General features: G+C 42.1%; 1 protein-coding gene across 1 annotated transcript in view; it reads right to left on the minus strand.

Annotated features, from left to right (window-relative positions):
- Nucleotides 1-23288, minus strand: part of LOC124038556 (extracellular serine/threonine protein kinase FAM20C-like) — a 99921-nt gene extending 76633 nt beyond the window's left edge. The window contains exons 1-3 of the mRNA XM_046354574.1: nucleotides 21826-23288; nucleotides 20977-21155; nucleotides 16702-16780 (exon numbers count right to left, since the gene is read on the minus strand). Of these exons, the coding sequence (XP_046210530.1) occupies nucleotides 16702-16780; nucleotides 20977-21155; nucleotides 21826-22565 (998 nt within the window). The 5' untranslated portion in view covers nucleotides 22566-23288. The remainder of the gene's footprint in view (nucleotides 1-16701; nucleotides 16781-20976; nucleotides 21156-21825) is intronic.
- Between the last annotated feature and the right edge of the window lie 4 nt (nucleotides 23289-23292).

The following is a 23292-nucleotide window of genomic DNA, read 5'->3' on the forward strand; positions in this document are numbered from 1 at the left end:
ACACACACACACACACACACACACACACAAAGAGCAAGACATTTGTATATATGATAAGCCACCAGTTTCCAGTCCCTGTGGAATACTTGTTGTTGTTCCATTCAAGACAGCTGTGACTACTGCCTACCACTTGAATAGCACAATCACATTCACAAATGTAGACAATGAATGATGGTGGATAAGCTGTTATGGTAGGTGTGTCCTCCGTATGCATTGATATAGGAACACTTCTGGCTGCTTGGTGTTCCACTGTGAACGTTTTTATATTCTACAGCCCTGAAACGTACGAACAAAAAATAGGGTTTCTCAACGTTTCTTTGGGAAGGGTGATGGTTCTATGTGGTACCATAACGACTCAAAGAATCCTTCAATGGTTCTTTGCAGTTCACAAAAGGCTCATTTTTTTTTATTTTTTACAATTTATTTCACCCTTTATTTAACCAGGTAGGCTAGTTGAGAACAAGTTCTCATTTGCAACTGCGACCTGGCCAAGATAAAGCATAGCAGTGTGAACAGACAACACAGAGTTACACATGGAATAAACAATTAGCAAGTCAATAACACAGTAGAGAAAAAAGGGGAGTCTATATACATTGTGTGCAAAAGGCATGAGGAGGTTGGAGAATAATTACAATTTAGCAGATTAACACGGGTGATAAATGATCAGATGGTCATGTACAGGTAGAGATATTGGTGTGCAAAAGAGCAGGAAAGTAAATAAATAAAAACAGTATGGGGATGAGGTAGGTAAAAATGGCTCTAAAATTTGCTCTTTGAATGATCATTAAACTGTAGGGGAGGCAGCTCATTAGCATATTTGGGTGTGTAGGTTTTCTCACAACTCTTTTTGTGCAGCCGTGAGTATCATTTCAGTTGATCTAATGTGTTGTGTTATGACATTACACATTATACCAGGCCTTTTGGCTGATCAATGGATGGTTCCCGGTTGGTTGTAAAAGAAGATGGGTGTTGTTGAATCGGTGAAGGTAACCCGAAGTGGACTTCTGATGTTTGTGTTTCTTCTGACCAGAAGGATCAGACGCTCTGTGCCACGAAACTTGATTCAAGATCTGTTTCTTCCTTTGCTCTTAGGACCAGGGCATGGAGTATGGGTAGCATTAAGTGTGGAGGTGGAGCAATTGAAGTTGAAGATTGCTGGTGTTTGTGACCAGGCTCACCTCCGTGGTGAACCCGAGGAGTCACTGTCAGTCTTTTTGAGTCTTTACCCATGGTCATGTTAGGATACACTATACAGTGCATTCAGAAAGTATTCAGACCCCTTCCCTTTTTCCACATTTTGTTATGTTACAGCCTTATTCTAAAATATTATTCTACAATGTAGTAAAAATAAAGAAAACCCTGGAATAAGTAGGTGTGTCCAGACTTTTGACTGGTACTGTATATATAAATATATAAATACATATAAATATCTAAAAATAAATATATATAAATGTATATATATATATATATATATATATATATATATATATATATATATATATATATATATATAAAAATAAATATATATATCTAAAAATAAATATATATAAATGTATATATATATATATATATATATATATATATATATATATACACAATTTTGTTCCTTTTTTTGGTTCCTTTTTCCCATTGTGTATCACCAAGTGTAATGGATCTACACTATAGTTCGGTTGGGGGCGGCAATGCAACACATTGGATGTCAACCGCCGTTAAACCTCAGAGAAGAAGAATGACATATTATATATGACTACGGCCAGTGTCTTGTGAGAGACTCACGTATGGCCTTGTGTCATTTGAAAGTGGTTGACTGAATCAGTCACTAGTTATCAATTGTCAATTCTCTCAGGGACCCCCAGCTGTTCCAGAGGTAGATGACTTGATTCAACTTGTCAATGAACACATAATAACACTTATGGAATTTAACAATATAATATGGCTGACCAGGATAAAAAACAACTATTTTCAAAAGGATCTACAAAGAACCTTTCAGATTGAGGAAGATTCTTTATAGAACCATTCTCTATAACGGCTCTACAAAGACCCATAACAAGGGTTCTATATAGCCCCAAAAAGGTGTTATATTTAAGCAATAAGGTGTGGTATATGGCCAATGTTCTTAGGCACGATGCAACCGGAGTTCCTGGACACAGCACTTAGCTGTGGTGTATTGGCCATATATCACGAAGTCAATCACCCAGTTTATAAACTACTTTTTGTAATGGTACTTTATAGAACCTTAGGAAAGGGTTCTTCATAGCACTATACAGGTGCCATTTAGAACCTTATCAGCATGGTTATTTATAGAACATTCAAAAAATGGTTCTACATAGCACCAAAAAGGGTTTTGCTACAGTTACAAGCCAAAGAACCCCTATCTGGTACAATTTAGAGCAGGGGTGGGCAACTTTGATGGGGATGAGGGCCACACCAAAACATCTGAACCCATCATGAGGGGCTGAGAGAGCGAGAGGGTGAGTGAGAGAGGGTGAGTGAGAGAGAGAGAGAGAGAGAGAGAGAGAGAGAGAGAGAGAGAGAGAGAGAGAGAGAGAGAGAGAGAGAGAGAGAGAGAGAGAGAGAGAGAGAGAGAGAGAGAGAGAGAGAGAGAGAGAGAGAGAGTCAACATCTAACTCACAGAGACAGAGTCCAAATAGAAAGTCTTCATCAACCCTGGTGGACTGTAGGAGAGGGGAGACTAGAGATCTAATCATGTTGGGACAGGGATGTTACGCGTTGCGTTGAGGACAGTTACATCAATGGGGTGAGCCATCCACATCTCCCATCTCCCTTCACTGGATCAGGGAGTTAAAAATCCCTTGTGAGAGATGGAGTCAAGGTGCTGTACTCATGTAAAGCTTTGAACAGATATTTCTTTATGCCCAGTCTATTATATATTTACAACACAACAAGGTGTATTTAGAATCAGATCACTTAGCTTAGGGAAAGACCAAACTACCATGTACTGTACAGCAGCAAATAGATTTAGCTGTTGTCCAATAATGATGCATATAGACCTATACAACACCATATTTCATATCAGATCACTTAGCTCCTATGTAAAAAAAAATATTTAAAAAAAAACAGATTAGACCTACTGTCCGTCTGGTGAGAGGAGATGTGAGGAGTGAAAACGTGACACTGGCCCTTCGGTGTCATAATTAAACCTGACAGTCAAGACTTTGTGGAACTGTCAACGTGGTATTTTACCCCCTGCCTCATTATCTATGAATGACTCTCCTGAGGGTCTTTCCTCCGAAACGAACTACCGGTTATAAAACAGACAGAGAGACAGAGAGACACAAGAAAAGGGCAACCAGTGAAGAACAAACACTATTGCAAATACAATCTAAATACAATCTATATTTATGTTGATTTATTTTCCCCTTTGTACTTAAACTATTTGCACATCATTACAATACTGTATATAGACATAATATGACATTTGAAATGCCTTTATTCTTTTGGCATGCAGGAGACTAGATTAAACCTACACCTATAAACATGGGAAAGCACTGTGCCGATCAAAGTTGAGAAGAGTTACACGGCTGCTTCACGTCTCATACCCAGGTACGACAGGGTAAAAGGAGGATTCACTGTTTTCGTCAAGCAGTTTGAAAGAATCAACGTGATGGCTTTGAGAGCAGCTACATCATCTCTGGGCAGAAAGATAGAGTAATACTGTCGGCCTTGGAGGGATGTCAATTCAATTCAATTCAAAGCGCTTTATTGGCATGGGAAGCATATGTTTACATTGCCAACGCAAGTGAAATAGATAATAAACAAAAGTGTACAGTAAACATTACACTCATAAAAGTTCCAAAGGAATAGAAACATTTCAAATGTTATATCATGTCTATATACAGTATTGTAACAATGTGCAAATAGTTAAACTACAAAAGGGAAAATAAATACACATAAATATAGGTTCTATTTACAATGGTGTTTGTTCTTCACTGGTTGCCTTTTTCTCGTGTCAACAGGTCACAAATATTGCTGCTGTGATGTCACACTGTGGTATTTCACCCAATAGATATGGGAGTTTATCAAAACTGGGTTTGTTTTTTAATTCTATGTGGGTGTGTGTAATCTGAGGGAAATATGTGTCTCTATTATGGTCATACATTTGACAGGGGTTTAGGAAGTGCAGCTCAGTTTCCACCTCATTTGTGGGCAGTGTGCACATAGCCTGTCTTCCTTTGAGAGCCAGGTCTGCCTACGGCCGCCTTCCTCAGTAGCAAGGCTATGCTCACTGAGTCTGTACATAGTCAAAGCTTTCCTCCATTTTGGTCAGGTATTCTGTCGCGGTGTACTCTCTGTTTAGGACCAAAAAGCATTCTAATTTGCTCAGTTTTTTTGTTAATTCTTCTTAATGTGTCAAGTAATTATGTTTTGTTTTTTCCTGATTTGGTTGGGTCTAATAATGTCTCTCTCTCTCCAAGAGATGAGACAAGGTGACAGTTAATATCAACTGACACAGTCACACAATGAGCTACTGTTAAAATGACTCTTTCTCTCTCCAGAGGAGAACAGATAGGGATGAGGCCGGAGGAGGGGTTGTGTACATCAGTGTCATAAAAACAGGGTGATTAACCTTCTCTGTCTTCCCAGAGACAATGAGCGGGTTTATCAGAGCCTACCTTAATGTGATGCATTGTGATGAGCCATAAACATTATGCCTCTGAGACAACACAGAAATGTCAGGAGTGAAGTCACACACGCACCCAGGCGTACAAAGACACACACACAGAGAACCTGTGATATGCAGATTCTGTACTAACCCGTCACCTTTCCTTTACTAAGCACAAAAATGTGTTTTCATTCCTTTAACAATGGAAGCAGAACAACATTCTAACTGATAATAATCAACCTGGATTTTTAGCTTTTTAAAGAAATGTTTCTAAGGTTTAAACACTCACAGCATGGACGCTGTCAGTAATGCACGGATTGCAGAGCTACCTATCAATGAATGTAACAGAGAAAGGTTTGTTTGCTCCCAGACTGTCCACAATCATCAGGGGTGTGGTGAGGAGAAACACTGGGCTGAGAAGTGTTCATTTATAACAATAAGACTCAGCAATGCTAGACAACGCTGAGGAGAGCAGAGAGGAGAGGAGAACAGTGAGGAGGAGAGTGGAGAGAATAGAGCAGAAGAGGGCAGAGCAGAGGAGAGGAGTGCGGAGCAGAGAGATCAGAGAGGAGAGAACAGGAGAGGAAAGGAGAGCAAAGAGGAGAACAGAGCAGAGAGGAGAGGACAGGAAAGGAGAGCAGAGGAGAGGAGAGCAGAGGAGGGGAGAGAGGAGAGGACAGGAAAGGAGAGCAGAGGAGAGGAGAGGAGAGGAGGGGAGAGGAGAGGTAAGGAAAGGTAAGGAAAGGAAAGGACAGCAGAGGAGAGAGGAGAGGAGAGGAGAATAAGTTACAGGTCTGTGAGAGACAGAAATCTTGCTTGTTTGTAGGTGACCAAATACTTATTTTCCACCATAATTTGCAAATAAATTAATAAAAAATAATACAATGTGATTTTCTGGATTTTTTTCTAATTTTGTCAGTCATAGTTGTAGTGTACCTATGATGAAAATTACAGGCCTCTCTCATCTTTTTTAAGTGGGAGAACTTGCACAATTGGTGGCTGACTAAATACTTTTTTGCCCCACTGTACATACATACATACATACATACATACATACATACATACATACATACATACATACATACATACATACATACATACATACATACATACATACATACATACATACATACATACATACATACATACATACATACATACATACATACATACATACATACATACATACATACATACATACGTACGCGCGTGTGTGTTATGCTTACATTGCCTTTCACAATGCCTCCCGTTCATTAGACTAGCCTCCATAAACATATATTAAGTCATTCAACACAAACCCTGTTGAACTCAACAAAGCCCAGAGGACCCAATTACAGTATTACAACAGGGAAATTGTCAAAACATTATTAAACATTAGGGGGTAATTTGCTGAACCAGTGTTGGGCTCACAGTGTTGTTGTATCACATGATCACACTGGGATCTTTACTGATTCATTATTTTGTTCTTCTGACTCACTTCATCTCCCATTAGGAACACTGTGAACTGCTACTAAGACACTGGTCTAAGGTCTGTTTGTGTGTTTCCTCCTAATGGTTAAGTTATAGTAGGGTGACGCTAAGCTGATCCTAGATCTGTGTTCAGATGATCATCATAATATATCTTTGAAGAGTGTGGCATTTCTTGTTTTACTTACTGAAATTATAATTATTTTACCAGGCAGGTCAATTAAAGGTGCACTATTGCAGAAATCACTCTGCAATTTCCTGCTTGCCAAAATTCTAATAGTTCGCCTAATTTCTGTTTATGTGGCAAAACAATCAAGTATAGTGTAGAACATCATTGTACCATCTAAACCGCTGTGAAATATATTTGTCTGGTGTACAAACCCGAAAGAAAAAGATGCAAAAATAAATCAATTAAAAAGCATAGAAACAGTGCATATAGAACAGATCTTGCGCTTCCTAGACTTGTTTTCAATGGCCCGGGGAAGGCATCCCCATCTAGCAATTATTATTATTATTTTTTTAATTTTACCAGGCAAGTCAGTTAAGAACATATTCTTATTTTCAATGACAGCCTGGGAACAGTGGGTTAACTGCCTGTTCAGGGGCAGAATGACAGATTTGTACCTTGTCAGCTCAGGGGTTTGAACTTGCAACCGTTCCAGTTACTAGTCCAACGCTCTAACCACTAGGCTACACTGCCACCCCAATCACTGCCCTGTGTCACTTATGTTAGAAGATGAACCCTCAATCACCACAGATCTGGGATCACACAACCTTACAATAATCCGTATTTGTTCACCATAAAACAATCTGATGGGAAAACAATATCTGACCCTGAAACAGCGGTTAGAGGTGAAACATTTACTACAGTATACCAACCTTTGCTGGCCTGAAGCTGTGTCATTGTAGTAATCATAAAGTGTCAGTTCTACTCATTTTAGACCTGTCTCATATTCATCTCCTCTCAACCAGTTGTCCTGAGGCCAGTCATTCCTCTACAACAGTCAATCTCAGGAAACCTAGTCAAATATTGTTATATTATAAAAAAGAGAGGACAGAGAGAGAGAAAGGGAGGGAGAGAGAGAGAGGGGAGAGAGAGAAATAATGTTCATATCGTATTCGAGATTAAAATAAAGAGAAGAGATGATATTATATGCTGAGAATGTTGAACGATTGTGTTAGTTTGATATCTCTCTATAAGGCTGACAAAACAGAACTCGTTGTATTGTCATAGGGCTGCATTGTTCTCAGAGAGAAGCCAAGCGGCCATCAAAGCGAATGAAAGACACTCTGTTCAGACACGTCCTGTTCAGTTCAGACATTTTTCTATCTCAATACAGCACATCGCCCTGAGCTCTGATGCTATTTGATAAAACCATTGTTTCACATCTCGCCCATTTTGATGAAATGTTGAAATGTTTTGTGTGAGTAATGAGATGCCTACACATATCTCAGGGGAGTTATTTGGGTTGTTAATATACTGACAAAAAAGAGTGAAAAATATTGGACTGGCTCTACTGTCAAACTGTCAATCAGTTAAATATATGGTTGCACCATTATTATGAACCGTCCTCCCCTCACTAGCCTCCTGTGTTTGATTGATACTACACTGACTATCCAATTTGCCTCCATAGAAAGCGACAGGGTATATTGGATTTGTGTGTACTGTATGACTCAGTGGAGTTGATTGGCAAGCAATACAGTTAACCAGGAATACCATGATTATATCAACACCCAACCCTGCCTCCAATTTGATCTCATCAGCTAACAAACGATGTCGGTGCACTCAGGGTCTAATTTGGATGTACATATGACGATCACGTCTCCTCCACACCCATAAACAGACGAGACAGAGGAGACAGAGAGACTGACAGACAGCTAGACTGAATAATGATCGTTACAGAGGCAGTGTTAAAGCCCAACCTACTGCTCTATACCCAAACAAAGACTTGAATCATGGTGAAATGGAGCTTACCAGTTAAGATTCCAGGCTAACCCACTAAGACAGTAGACTAGACTGTACGGTGGGTGGCTCTATCTCATTGTGCAACTAAATAGGATGCAGAGATCATTTGTAAGGCTCACAACATGACAAGGCTGATGTTCAGGGGTGAATCATCAGACTTACTGTTGCCTGAGTTGGGCAATGAGGAAGCTGACTGACCTGACTGATGCTCAAAATCACTTTTCACAAAACATAAGACTTTCCGGATGCAAAAAGGAGACAGAGAGAGAGACTGGTCTACTACTACTGACTGGTTGAGACTGGTCTACTAATACTGACTGCTTGAGACTGGTCTACTACTACTGACTGGTTGAGACTGGTCTACTACTACTGACTGATTGAGACTGGTCTACTACTACTGACTGGTTGAGACTGGTCTTCTACTACTGACTGGTTGAGGCTGGTCTACTACTACTGACTGGTTGAGACTGGTCTTCTACTACTGACTTGTTGAGACTGGTCTACTACTACTGACTGGTTGAGACTGGTCTACTACTACTGACTGGTTGAGACTGGTCTACTACTATTGACTGGTCTACTACTACTGACTGGTTGAGACTGGTCTACTACTATTGACTGTTTGAGACTGGTCTACTACTACTGACTTTTTCTGACTGGTCTACTACTATTGACTGGTCTACTACTACTGACTGGTCTACTACTATTGACTGGTCTACTACTATCGACTGGTCTACTACTACTGACTGGTCTACTACTACTGACTGGTCTACTACTACTGACTGGTCTACTACTATTCACTGGTCTACTACTATTGACTGGTCTACTACTACTGACTTGTCTACTACTACTGACTGTTTGAGACTGGTCTACTACTACTGACTGTTTGAGACTGGTCTACTACTACTGACTGGTTGAGGCTGGTCTACTACTACTGACTGTTTGAGACTGGTCTACTACTACTGACTGGTTGAGGCTGGTCTACTACTACTGACTGGTTGAGACTGGTCTACTACTACTGACTGTTTGAGACTGGTCTACTACTATTGACTGGTCTACTACTACTGACTGTTTGAGACCTCTCTACTACTACTGACTGTTTGAGACTGGTCTACTACTACTGATTGGTTGAGACTGGTCTACTACTATTGACTGTTTGAGACTGGTCTACTACTACTGACTGGTCTACTACTACTGACTGTTTGAGACTGGTCTACTACTACTGACTGTTTGAGACTGGTCTACTACTACTGACTGTTTGAGACTGGTCTACTACTACTGACTGGTTGAGACTGGTCTACTACTACTGACTGTTTGAGACTGGTCTACTACTACTGACTGGTTGAGGCTGGTCTACTACTACTGACTGGTTGAGACTGGTCTACTATTATTGACTGGTCTACTACTATTGACTGGTTGAGACTGGTCTACTACTACTGACTGGTCTACTACTACTGACTGTTTGAGACTGGTCTACTACTACTGACTGTTTGAGACTGGTCTACTACTACTGACTGGTTGAGACTGGTCTACTACTACTGACTGTTTGAGACTGGTCTACTACTACTGACTGGTTGAGGCTGGTCTACTACTACTGACTGGTTGAGACTGGTCTACTATTATTGACTGGTCTACTACTATTGACTGGTTGAGACTGGTCTACTACTATTGACTGGTTGAGACTGGTCTACTACTATTGACTGGTTGAGACTGGTCTACTACTATTGACTGGTCTACTACTACTGACTGGTTGAGACTGGTCTACTACTATTGACTGGTCTACTACTACTGGCTGGTTGAGACTGGTCTACTACTATTGACTGGTCTACTACTATTGACTGGTTGAGACTGGTCTACTACTATTGACTGGTCTACTACTATTGACTGGTCTACTACTACTGACTTGTTGAGACTGGTCTACTACTACTGACTTGTTGAGACTGGTCTACTACTACTGACTGGTTGAGACTGGTCTACTACTATTGACTGGTCTACTACTACTGACTTGTTGAGACTGGTCTACTACTACTGACTTGTTGAGACTGGTCTACTATTATTGACTGGTCTACTACTACTGACTTGTTGAGACTGGTCTACTACTACTGACCGGTTGAGACTGGTCTACTACTATTGACTGGTTGAGACTGGTCTACTACTATTGAGTGGTCTACTACTACTGACGTGTTGAGACTGGTCTACTATTATTGACTGGTCTACTACTATTGACTGGTTGAGACTGGTCTACTACTATTGACTGGTTGAGACTGGTCTACTACTATTGACTGGTTGAGACTGGTCTACTACTATTGACTGGTCTACTACTACTGACTTGTTGAGACTGGTCTACTACTACTGACTGGTTGAGACTGGTCTACTACTATTGACTGGTTGAGACTGGTCTACTACTATTGACTGGTCTACTACTACTGACTGGTTGAGACTGGTCTACTACTATTGACTGGTTGAGACTGGTCTACTACTATTGACTGGTTGAGACTGGTCTACTACTATTGACTGGTCTACTACTACTGACTGGTTGAGACTGGTCTACTACTATTGACTGGTCTACTACTACTGGCTGGTTGAGACTGGTCTACTACTATTGACTGGTCTACTACTATTGACTGGTTGAGACTGGTCTACTACTATTGACTGGTCTACTACTATTGACTGGTCTACTACTACTGACTTGTTGAGACTGGTCTACTACTACTGACTTGTTGAGACTGGTCTACTACTACTGACTGGTTGAGACTGGTCTACTACTATTGACTGGTCTACTACTACTGACTTGTTGAGACTGGTCTACTACTACTGACTTGTTGAGACTGGTCTACTATTATTGACTGGTCTACTACTACTGACTTGTTGAGACTGGTCTACTACTACTGACCGGTTGAGACTGGTCTACTACTATTGACTGGTTGAGACTGGTCTACTACTATTGAGTGGTCTACTACTACTGACTTGTTGAGACTGGTCTACTATTATTGACTGGTCTACTACTATTGACTGGTTGAGACTGGTCTACTACTATTGACTGGTTGAGACTGGTCTACTACTATTGACTGGTTGAGACTGGTCTACTACTATTGACTGGTCTACTACTACTGACTTGTTGAGACTGGTCTACTACTACTGACTGGTTGAGACTGGTCTACTACTATTGACTGGTTGAGACTGGTCTACTACTATTGACTGGTCTACTACTACTGACTTGTTGAGACTGGTCTACTACTACTGACTTGTTGAGACTGGTCTACTATTATTGACTGGTCTACTACTATTGACTGGTTGAGACTGGTCTACTACTACTGACTGGTTGAGACTGGTCTACTACTATTGACTGGTTGAGACTGGTCTACTACTATTGACTGGTCTACTACTACTGACTGGTTGAGACTGGTCTACTACTACTGACTGGTTGAGACTGGTCTACTACTATTGACTGGTTGAGACTGGTCTACTACTATGACTGGTCTACTACTATTGACTGGTTGAGACTGGTCTACTACTATGACTGGTCTACTACTATTGACTGGTTGAGACTGGTCTACTACTATTGACTGGTTGAGACTGGTCTACTACTATTGACTGGTCTACTACTACTGACTTGTTGAGACTGTCTACTACTATTGACTGGTCTACTACTATTGACTGGTTGAGACTGGTCTACTACTATGACTGGTCTACTACTATTGACTGGTTGAGACTGGTCTACTACTATGACTGGTCTACTACTATTGACTGGTTGAGACTGGTCTACTACTATGACTGGTCTACTACTATTGACTGGTTGAGACTGGTCTACTACTATTGACTGGTTGAGACTGTCTACTACTATTGACTGGTCTACTACTACTGACTTGTTGAGACTGGTCTACTACTATTGACTGGTCTACTACTATTGACTTGTTGAGACTGGTCTACTACTATTGACTGGTCTACTACTACTGACTTGTTGATACTGGTCTACTACTACTGACTTGTTGAGACTGGTCTACTACTATTGACTGGTCTACTACTACTGACTTGTTGAGACTGGTCTACTACTATTGACTGGTCTACTACTACTGACTTGTTGAGACTGGTCTACTACTATTGACTGGTCTACTACTACTGACTTGTTGAGACTGGTCTACTACTACTGACTTGTTGAGACTGGTCTACTACTACTGACTTGTTGAGACTGGTCTACTACTACTGACTTGTTGAGACTGGTCTACTACTACTGACTTGTTGAGACTGGTCTACTACTACTGACTTGTTGAGACTGGTCTACTACTACTGACTTGTTGAGACTGGTCTACTACTACTGACTTGTTGAGACTGGTCTACTACTATTGACTGGTCTACTACTACTGACTTGTTGAGACTGGTCTACTACTATTGACTGGTCTACTACTACTGACTTGTTGAGACTGGTCTACTACTATTGACTGGTCTACTACTACTGACTTGTTGAGACTGGTCTACTACTACTGACTTGTTGAGACTGGTCTACTACTACTGACTTGTTGAGACTGGTCTACTACTACTGACTTGTTGAGACTGGTCTACTACTACTGACTTGTTGAGACTGGTCTACTACTATTGACTGGTCTACTACTACTGACTTGTTGAGACTGGTCTACTACTATTGACTGGTCTACTACTACTGACTTGTTGAGACTGGTCTACTACTATTGACTGGTCTACTACTACTGACTTGTTGAGACTGGTCTACTACTATTGACTGGTCTACTACTACTGACTTGTTGAGACTGGTCTACTACTACAGCTTTTATATATTTTTATTATCATTAATTTTGTTGTTGTAAGCTATCATCAAGGGAAAGGGTGGCTACTTTGACCAATCTTAATGATAAAATACAGTAGGCCTAATCTAAAGAAAGCTGTTGAGAGCCTCCTCTTTTTCGTAGAGGCCATCACTCTTTTCTCGTGCATAGCCTATACAAATTCTGCACAACATGAGCTCATGGCCTGTCATGAAGTGTTTGATCAGATTTTCAATTACATTTTCATTGATGTCAGAGTGATCAGAGTAGGGTTGCACATTTTGGGGAATATTCAGAGGTGGAAACTTTCCTTGGGAATTAACGGGAATATATAGGGATTATTGGAAATATATGCATATTAATCTAATTTAAATGTAGATGTTTTTTGCATTGGATATATTTACCATATCATTTAGAGACAAAACATAAACCTTTTACCTCATCATAAGTAGACATAATTTCTGTTAATGGTAATCCCATTTCCACTATTACTATTATTATTGCTGTTGGTCCCACTATTTTGTTATATGTACAGTACCAATCAAAAGTTTGGACACACCAACTCATTCAGGGGATTTTCTTTATTATTCATATTTTCTACATTGTAAAATAATAGTGAAGACATCAAAACAATGAAATAAGACATATGGAATCATGTAGTAAGCAAAAAAAGTGCTACACAAATCAAAAATATTTTATATTTGCGATGTGTAAAAGTAAACACCCTTTCCTTGATGACAGCTTTGCACACTCTTGGCATTCTCTCAACCAGCTTCATGAGGTAGTCACCTGGAATGCATTTCAATGAACAAAAGTACATTTGTGGAATTTCTTTCCTTCTTAATACGTTTGAGCCAATCGGTTGTGTTGTGACAAGGTACGGGTGGTATACAGAAGATAGCCCTACTTGGTAAAAGACCAAGTCCATATTATGGCAAGAAAAGCTCAAATAAGCAAAGAGAAAAGGCATTCCATCATTACTTTAAGACATGAATGTCAGTCATTCTGGAAAATATTAAGAACTTTTAAAGTTTCTTCAAGTGCAGTCGGAAAAACCAACAAACGCTATGATTAAACTGGCTCACATGAGGACCGCCACAGGAAAGGAAGACCCAGAGTTACTTCTGCTGCAGAGAATAAGTTAATTAGAGTTACCAGCCTCAGAAATTGCAGCCCAAATAAATGCTTCACAGAGTTCAAGTAACAGACACATCTCAACATCAACTGTTCAGAGAAGACTGTGTGAATCAGGCCTTCATGTTCGAATTGCTGCAAAGAAACCACTACTAAAGGACCCCAATAAGAAGCAGAGACTTTCTTGAGCCAAGAAACCCGAGCAATATACATTAGACTGGTGGAAATATGTGCTTTGGTCTGATGAGTCCAAATTTGAGATTTTTGGTTCCAGGTTGGTTCCGGATGATCTCCAGGCTGTGTAAGGGCTATTTGACCAAGAAGAAGAGTGATGGAGTGATGCATCAGATGATCTGGCCTCCATAATCACCCGACCTCAAACCAATTTAGATAATCTTTGATGATTTGGACAGCAGAGCGAAGGAAAAGCAGCCAACAAGTGTTCTGCATATGTGGGACCTCCTTCAAGGCTGTTAAAAAAGCATTCCAGGTGAAGCTGGTTGAGAGAATACCAAGAGTGTGCAAAGCTGTCATCAAGGCAAAGGCAGCGACTTTTTTATTACTGCATGATTTCATATGTGTTATGTCATAGTTTACATGTCTTCATTGTTATAATTTATTAAAAATAAAGAAAAACACTTGAATGAGTAGGTGTGTCCAAACTTTTAACTGGTACTGTATACTTTGACAAGTAATTTAACTTGCCACGTCAATAAAGTCTATTGAATTGAATTGAGAGAGAGAGAGAGACAGACAGGTAGAGAGAGACAGAGAGACAGGTAGAGAGAGACAGAGACAGGTAGAGAGAGACAGAGAGACAGGTAGAGAGAGACAGAGACAGGTAGAGAGAGACAGAGACAGGTAGAGAGAGACAGAGACAGGTAGAGAGAGACAGAGAGACAGGTAGAGAGATACAGAGAGAGAGAGAGAGAGAGAGAGAGAGAGAGAGAGAGAGAGAGAGAGAGAGAGACATAGGATCGATACAGAGCAGCACTACTGGATTCCTGCTCTGTTCTGCACCTGCTTGGTGCCATTCTATTCTGAACCCAGTTTACTGGTAGAGTCCGTCGCCAGATTGGTACCCAGACGCTCTGCTCCTCTCTCTCAAATGTTGATGCATTTGCATTTGTGTTCAGAGGAGAAGCTGATGTGAAGCCTTTGATGTTGCAGCCTCTGTCTCTTTGATGCACCATGTGGCAACACGCAAACAGATTGAGGAGAGAGTTGGTGGGGTGTTATGGAGCAGTGTGTGTGTGAGTGTGCAAGTGTTTGCATGCATGTGTATGCATGTGTGTGTGGCGGCAGGTAACCTAGCGGTTAAGAGTGTTGGTACAGTAACCGGAAGTTTGCTGTTCGAATCCCCGAACAATGTGAAAAAATCTGTCGATGTGCCCATGAACAAGGCAGTTAACACTGATTCCTATGAATAAGAATATCAGACATGAGTTGACAGCCTCAAACACGAATAGATTTAAATCCCAAACAAATGTAATTTCCTGTTTTTGTTCAAATGTAATATTAGTGTACCACATAGAGAAAATCTGGATGGATTTTGATTGCATATTTCAGCAACAATGCATTAGGGGGTGTGGTATATGGTATAAGGGCTGTGATATAAGGGCTGTATCCAGGCACTCCATGTTGCATTGTGTACGTAAGAACAGTCCTTAGACGTGCTATATTGCCATATACAACACCCCCTGATGTGCCTTATTGCTATAATGAACTAGTTACCAATGTAATTAGTAGCAGTAAAAAGTAATTTTTTGTCATACCCGTTGTATGCGGTCAGATATACCACAGATTTGTCAATTAGCATTCAGGGCTCGAACCACCTGGTTTAAAATGTCAGTATGCTTCTCTCCTGATTTGAGGTGTGTCTCGCTTGACTTAATATGACTAGACTGAAGGAGTTAGTAATGACAGCCTATGAATAGCTTCTCTCTTCCCTGTTCCTGTTCCTATTCTTCCTGTTCCTGTTCCTATTCTTCCTTCTCCCCCTTCACTCCTCCTCCTCCTTCTTCCCCCTTCCCTCTTCCTACTCCTCTCCCCCTTCCTTGCTCCTATTCCTCCTTCTCCCCCTTCCTTCCTCCTTTTCCTCCTTCTCCACCCTTCACTCCTCCTCCTTCACTCCTCCTTCTCTTCCCTCCTCCTTCTGCGCCTTCCCCCTCCTCTTCCTTCTGCCCCTTCCCCCTCCTCTTCCTTCTCCACCCTTCCCTCCTCCTCCTTTTCTCCTCCTTCCCTCCTCCTTCTCCCCATTCCTCCCCCTCTTCCTTCTCCCCCTTCCCTCCTCTTACTCCTTCTCCCCCTTCCCTGTTCCTATTCCTCCACCACCTTCTCCCCCTTCCCTCCTCCTATTCCTCCTCCTCCTTCTCCCCCCTGGGATCAGCCTTAACCCAGCTCTCCACACTGCCACTGAGGCCACACACCACGGGAGGGTGAATATGATTAACCAATTACGATAACAAAAGTAATTACATTTAAAACCCAGCTAGCTATAACAATGATGAAAAGGATTAGGACCAAAGGACCAAGTCTCTCAGAGGAAGTATATTATCATTACAATATGGCCAACCTGGATACAAATAAGGTTAAATAAAAATGTATTTAGTTTTCATTGAACCTTTATTCATCTAGATTGTCCCCCTGAGGCACTGCACACGAATAGCCTATTGAACCTATACAATACATCACCATGAGACACATTTCTGGTTGTTATAAAGCAGTCTACTTACTTCATAGGTTTGAACAGAGCCTGTCCGTAGTTCTGGAACGTCATGATGAGTTTTAGTTGTGTGCCTCCAGACTTCATGGCTGTTGGAGATACACAAAGACAAACAACTCAAATCATCATTGACAGCAATTACAGTATGGCAGAATCAGTCTCACTGGATGACATTGTAGAGTCCAAGAAAATCATCAGAGATGATATAATCAATTACACAATGAATTTCCCTCGCCAGAGGATGGTCAACCTCTCCCACTGATTCAGTTCAGACTAGAGGTTGACCGATTAATCGGAATGGCCGATTAAGTAGGGCCGATTTCAAGTTTTCATAACAATCGGAAATCTGTATTTTTGGGCGCCAATTTCCTTTTTTTCCCCTTTTTTTATACCCTTATTTAACCAGGCAAGTCAGTTAAGAACACGCTCTTATTTTCAATGACGGCCTAGGAACGGTGGGTTAACTGCCTTGTTCAGGGGCAGAATGACAGATTTTCACCTTGTCAGCTCAGGGGATACAATCTTACAACCGTACAGTTAACTAGGGAAATTGTGTCATATTAATGACCAAAGGCTCGCATTTCTGTGTGTTATTATGTTATAATTAAGTCTGATTTGATAGAGCAGTCTGACTAAGCAGCAGCAGGCCCTTAACCATTCATTCAAACAGCACTTTTGTGCGTTTTGCCAGCAGCTCTTCACAAGTACAGCGCTGTTTATGACTTCAAGCCTATCAACCTAATGGCTGGTGTCACCAATGTGAAATGGCTAGCTAGTTAGCTGGGTGGGCGCTAATACTGTTTCAAACATCACTCGCTTTTAGATTTGGAGTAGTTATTCCCCTTGCGCTGCAAGGGCTGCGGCTTTTGTGGAGCGATGGGTAACGCTGCTCCGAGTGTGGCTGTCGTCGATGTGTTCCTGGTTCGAGCCCAGGTAGGGGCGAGGAGAGGGACGGAAGCTATACTGTTACACTGGCAATACTATAGTGCCTATAAGAACATCCAATAGTCAAAGGTATATGAAATACAAATGGTATAGAGAGAAATAGTCCTATAATACTGTATTAACTACAACCTAAAACCTCTTATCTTGGAATATTGAAGTCTCATGTTAAAAGGAACCACCAACTTTCATATGTTCTCATGTTCTGAGCAAGGAACTGAAACGTTAGCTTTTTACATGGCACATATTTTACATGGCACACATTTTACATGGCACATATTTTAAATGGCACATATTTTTACATGGCACATATTTTTACATGGCTCATACATGGCACATATTGCATATTGGCACATTACTTTCTTCTCCAACACTTTGTTTTTGCTAAATTGATTTGATTGATGAATTATATTATTTAAAAATAAGTGTTAATTCAGTATTGTTGTAAAACCTACACTCGATCCCTCCGATGTCAACAACTACAGACCAGTATCCCTTCTTTCTTTTCTCTCCAAAACTCTTGAACGTGCCCTCCTTGGCCAGCTCTCCCGCTATCTCTCTCTGAATGACCTTCTTGATCCAAATCAGTCAGGTTTCAAGACTAGTCATTCAACTGAGATTGCTCTTCTCTGTATCACGGAGGCGCTCCGCACTGCTAAAGCTAACTCTCTCTCCTCTGCTCTCATCCTTCTAGACCTATCGGCTGCCTTCGATACTGTGAACCATCAGATCCTCCTCTCCACCCTCTCCGAGTTGGGCATCTCCGGCGCGGCCCACGCTTGGATTGCGTCCTACCTGACAGGTCGCTCCTACCAGGTGGCGTGGCGAGAATCTGTCTCCTCACCACGCGCTCTCACCACTGGTGTCCCCCAGGGCTCTGTTCTAGGCCCTCTCCTATTCTCGCTATACACCAAGTCACTTGGCTCTGTCATAACCTCACATGGTCTCTCCTATCATTGCTATGCAGACGACACACAATTAATCTTCTCCTTTCCCCCTCCTGATGACCAGGTGGCGAATCGCATCTCTGCATGTCTGGCAAACATATTAGTGTGGATGACGGATCACCACCTCAAGCTGAACCTCGGCAAGACGGAGCTGCTCCTCCTCCCGGGGAAGGACTGCCTGTTCCATGATCTCGCCATCACGGTTGACAACTCCATTGTGTCCTCCTCCCAGAGCGCTAAGAACCTTGGCGTGATCCTGGACAACACCCTGTTGTTCTCAACTAACATCAAGGCGGTGGCCCGTTCCTGTAGGTTCATGCTCTACAACATCCGCAGAGTACGACCCTGCCTCACACAGGAAGCGGCGCAGGTCCTAATCCAGGCACTTGTCATCTCCCGTCTGGATTACTGCAACTCGCTGTTGGCTGGGCTCCCTGCCTGTGCCATTAAACCCCTACAACTCATCCAGAACGCCGCAGCCCGTCTGGTGTTCAACCTTCCCAAGTTCTCTCACGTCACCCCACTCCTCCGCTCTCTCCACTGGCTTCCAGTTGAAGCTCGCATCCGCTACAAGACCATGGTGCTTGCCTACGGAGCTGTGAGGGGAACGGCACCTCAGTACCCCAGGCTCTGATCAGGCCCTACACCCAAACAAGGGCACTGCGTTCATCCACCTCTGGCCTGCTCGCCTCCCTACCACTGAGGAAGTACAGTTCCCGCTCAGCCCAGTCAAAACTGTTCGCTGCTCTGGCCCCCCAGTGGTGGAACAAACTCCCTCACGACGCCAGGACAGCGGAGTCAATCACCACCTTCCGGAGACACCTGAAACCCCACCTCTTTAAGGAATACCTAGGATAGGATAAAGTAATCCTTCTCACACCCCCCCCCCCCCCTTAAAAGATTTAGATGCACTATTGTAAAGTGGCTGTTCCACTGGATGTCATAAGGTGAATGCACCAATTTGTAAGTCGCTCTGGATAAGAGCGTCTGCTAAATGACTGAAATGTAAATGTAAATGTAAATATTCATTATTACAAATAAATAATTTGGCCGATTAATAAGTATCTGCTTTTTTTGGTCCCCCAATAATCGATATCGGTATCGGCGTTGAGAAATCATAATCGGTCGTCCTCTAGTTCAGACTGTGTGACTGTGTACTCAGAGTGAGTGACAGATGATGTCACAGTGTTTGTTTGATCAGGAAGGAGACTGGGAGGTGAAGGACAAAGAGTGCATTCACATCGCTGTCTGTTTTCTCTCTGTTCTTTCCATTCTCTCTGTTCTTTCTCGCGCTCTTCTTTCTTCCCTCGTTCTCTCTCTCTGTTCTTTCTTCCCTCTCTCTCGCTCTCTCATTCTAGAACCTAGAACATAATAAGCCATTCTACAGGGACTCCTGAGACAGCTGTTCAGAGGGCAGAAGATGGAATCCTCACATCCAAAAAGGGACAGAATTCAAGTCAATTTCTTGGCCGTAAAGCAAATTGGCCCCAAAAAAGAGGCACAAAGTCTTTAAAAAATACCATAATAGCTTTGAGAAAATCTTATTTAATGTAAAAGAGATGTTGACATGGGCTGTGCAAAGGCGGGAATTTGTAAGTCGCTCTGGATAAGAGCGTCTGCTAAATGACTTAAATGTAAATGTAAGAGGGTGAACCGTTAAAGAGGAAAATGTCAACGTTTCAGTCTCTAGACTGTTGGCATAACCACTCTATAAAGATGCCCTGATGTAACAGACCCAAAGGCTTTAGGCTCTATGTTCTACGTGTTCTAGTGTGAGTTACACATGACCAAATATGTCACCTATCAACTAGAAAGTGGAATTTGTCATACATTATCAATATACAGTATATAATATCCATTGATCATTTGTATTGTATTCTTTCTGTGAATGAGTGAAGTAGATGTGATGGTAGCTAGGCATGCTATATAAAGAAAAATCCAAACTAACAACTGATGGCTTCTGTAGTCTCAATTGGTATTGACATCCTGACCTCTCAGTAGTCATATAGCTGTGTAATTACATGGGCTGGAGGGAGCAGCATGTAGCTGGCCATACTGCCAGACCAAGCTGTATCCATCCTGCATCCTCTCATTTCACTGCGTGTGGATTTGGAGAGAGAAGCTGGCCGCAGACCTGTTTCTGTGTTTCGGTTAGCCAACTCCTCTGACTACTGTTGTTGTGCCATACAGAGGAAAAACTATCCCCGTCCCATCTGTATGTGCCTTCGCCAAGTTATCCGTGTCAATGATAGTCAGAGGAGGTGGCTAAACAAACCACTAACAGATCTGGAACCAGGCTAGTTTCTCAACTTCTATGGCATGAGAGTTGGCTGAACGAAGTAAAAACAGATCTGGGACCAGGCTATAGAGAAGCTACCTTCTCTCCTCTGACTTACCAACACTGGTGATTCTCTGTGAGACCAAGTCCCTGAGGAGGGCATCGATGACTGGGTTGTGTCTGGAGTAGAGCTCATATCGATTAATCCCTATGTGGAAGCGGAGCCAGTTGGGGTAGGAGTCAACTGTCAGCTCCCCTCCTGTCGGAGAGTACTCCTCCACGTTCCGCTCAGCATGCCTGGGGGGGGAGAGGGGGGGGAGGGTGGGGGGTGATCAGTGTTATTACAACAGGGAGGATGACATGATTATGCATTTTGTGTAACCCCAGAATCACCATCCTTTTTAGTGCTTCAGCTGTTTTAGTGTTTTGTGTGTTGAAGTGACATGTTTTACTAAGGGACTTGAATTTGCAAGAGGGACATTTGATAATACGGTTCAGCAGCCTATAACCCTTTGGGTAATAACACTTTTATTCATGTGGTAACACCATTACAATTGTCATTAACATATCATATCTTAGGTGTATTGTTTGTTTAATTTATGTTACTTATGTTGAATTTGAGGAGGATAATAATAATAATATAGCCCAGTCAAAACTGTTCGCTGCTCTGGCCCCCCAATGGTGGAACAAACTCCCTCACGACGCCAGGACAGCGGAGTCAATCACCACCTTCCGGAGACACCTGAAACCCCACCTCTTTAAGGAATACCTAGGATAGGATAAGTATTCCCTCTCACCCCCCCCCCTTTAAGATTTAGATGCACTATTGTAAAGTGACTGTTCCACTGGATGTCATAAGGTGAATGCACCAATTTGTAAGTCGCTCTGGACAAGAGCGTCTGCTAAATGACTTAAATGTAATGTAAATGTGATAGTCTATAAATATCTATAAAAAAATATAGGTTACCATTCCTGATTCTCTGTGGCGCCTTTGGTGTCAAATCTGATGTCTGTGTTGACATTGAACAATGTGTCCTCGTCGGTCAGAGATGGTAAGACTCTCTTAAATAATGGGTGGTCAAACAGCGCCCGCAACCTTGAACCTTTGACAGGTACATTTTTGTTGAGCACAGTGTCCGGTATAAACCGTCTATTTTTGTCACCATTTTGCGCATAATGTTCAGGCCGTATAAAGGCTTCCGTTTTATCCCCCGCTTTGGGGATCTTCTCCGGAGAATGGGAAGAGATGTTAGAGTTTGGCTCATTGCTGAAGTCCTGGAGGATTCTCAGAGTGTGTTTGTTAGGCCAGCCCGACTCCACTCCCGACCTGGCTCGGTGTTTAGCCCAGTTCTGAGGGCCCTCGCTCGGCGTGTGCGAGCAGGAGCAGCCGGTGTTGCCGCGCCTCTCCAGCTTTGGTAACAAGTCTATCAAGATGTGCATTGAGCAGGCGATTAGAAACACCATGAGAATCAAAACCCGGAATTTACGGAAGAGTAGCATCTTCATAGTCCTCTGTTTGAGCTGTTGTGAGTATTTACTGCAAATGATGAGCACGCATATGAACAGACTCACTACATCACTGATTATGTTTATTACGCTGGATGCCAATTTAATGAAATACACGTTGAACACAAAACCATCTTCACTTATAGCCGTCTTGAGTAGACTAAAGTTTTCAGTGTTCAACTTTTGTATTCCCAACCACATAGAAGGCTCCTTTTGTGATTCAGAACGAGAGGATTCTCCGCATGCGCCCAGGTAAAACAGGTCGATTCGGTTCAGACCAACGGTCAAGTTGAGCAAGCGGCATTATCTCAACTGCTTTCTGCTCTATAGATCCGAGGCCGAACTCAAGGCTTTATGCACAACATAAGGTATAAAGAAAGTGCAAGGGGCCCGAAATAAAAGCTCAAAAACGGTAGATAAATGATCCATCAGAGGTGTGTGTTCGCGGGGTCTGCTGGCACACATCCGTCCGGCCGTTGAGCGTGAACTCTGCGGTGTGAGAAACGAGGCTATCGTGGATCCGCTGGCCACGGGCAACGCATTGGTCCAGTCCGGGATAGGAAACGCTCAGAGAGCGCTATTCACCAATGTCAAAATATAATAAATAAATAAAATACTATTTGAGATTCCTCATTTGCCACGATAAACGGCGAACCAACGTTGAAAAGCGCCGCAGGTAAAAAATAAAAATAAAAAGTGTAGGCTAAGTGAATTAGTTCACATATAGCCTATTGCACAGTAAGCGACCCAGTATGAAATATATGTCAATGATCACACAACAAATCCGTAATAACTACAGGCAATACAAAACAACCAAAACGAGACAAATCAAATAAATAATTCAGACAGGTGCCGATTCGCTTTCTCTCTCGAATATGTGGCTTTTGCGCGAGGAAAAAGAGAACCACTGTCTGTCCAGCGTGAGATC

Source organism: Oncorhynchus gorbuscha, linkage group LG06 (assembly GCF_021184085.1).
Source record: "Oncorhynchus gorbuscha isolate QuinsamMale2020 ecotype Even-year linkage group LG06, OgorEven_v1.0, whole genome shotgun sequence".
In the NCBI taxonomy this organism is placed as follows: domain Eukaryota; kingdom Metazoa; phylum Chordata; class Actinopteri; order Salmoniformes; family Salmonidae; genus Oncorhynchus; species Oncorhynchus gorbuscha.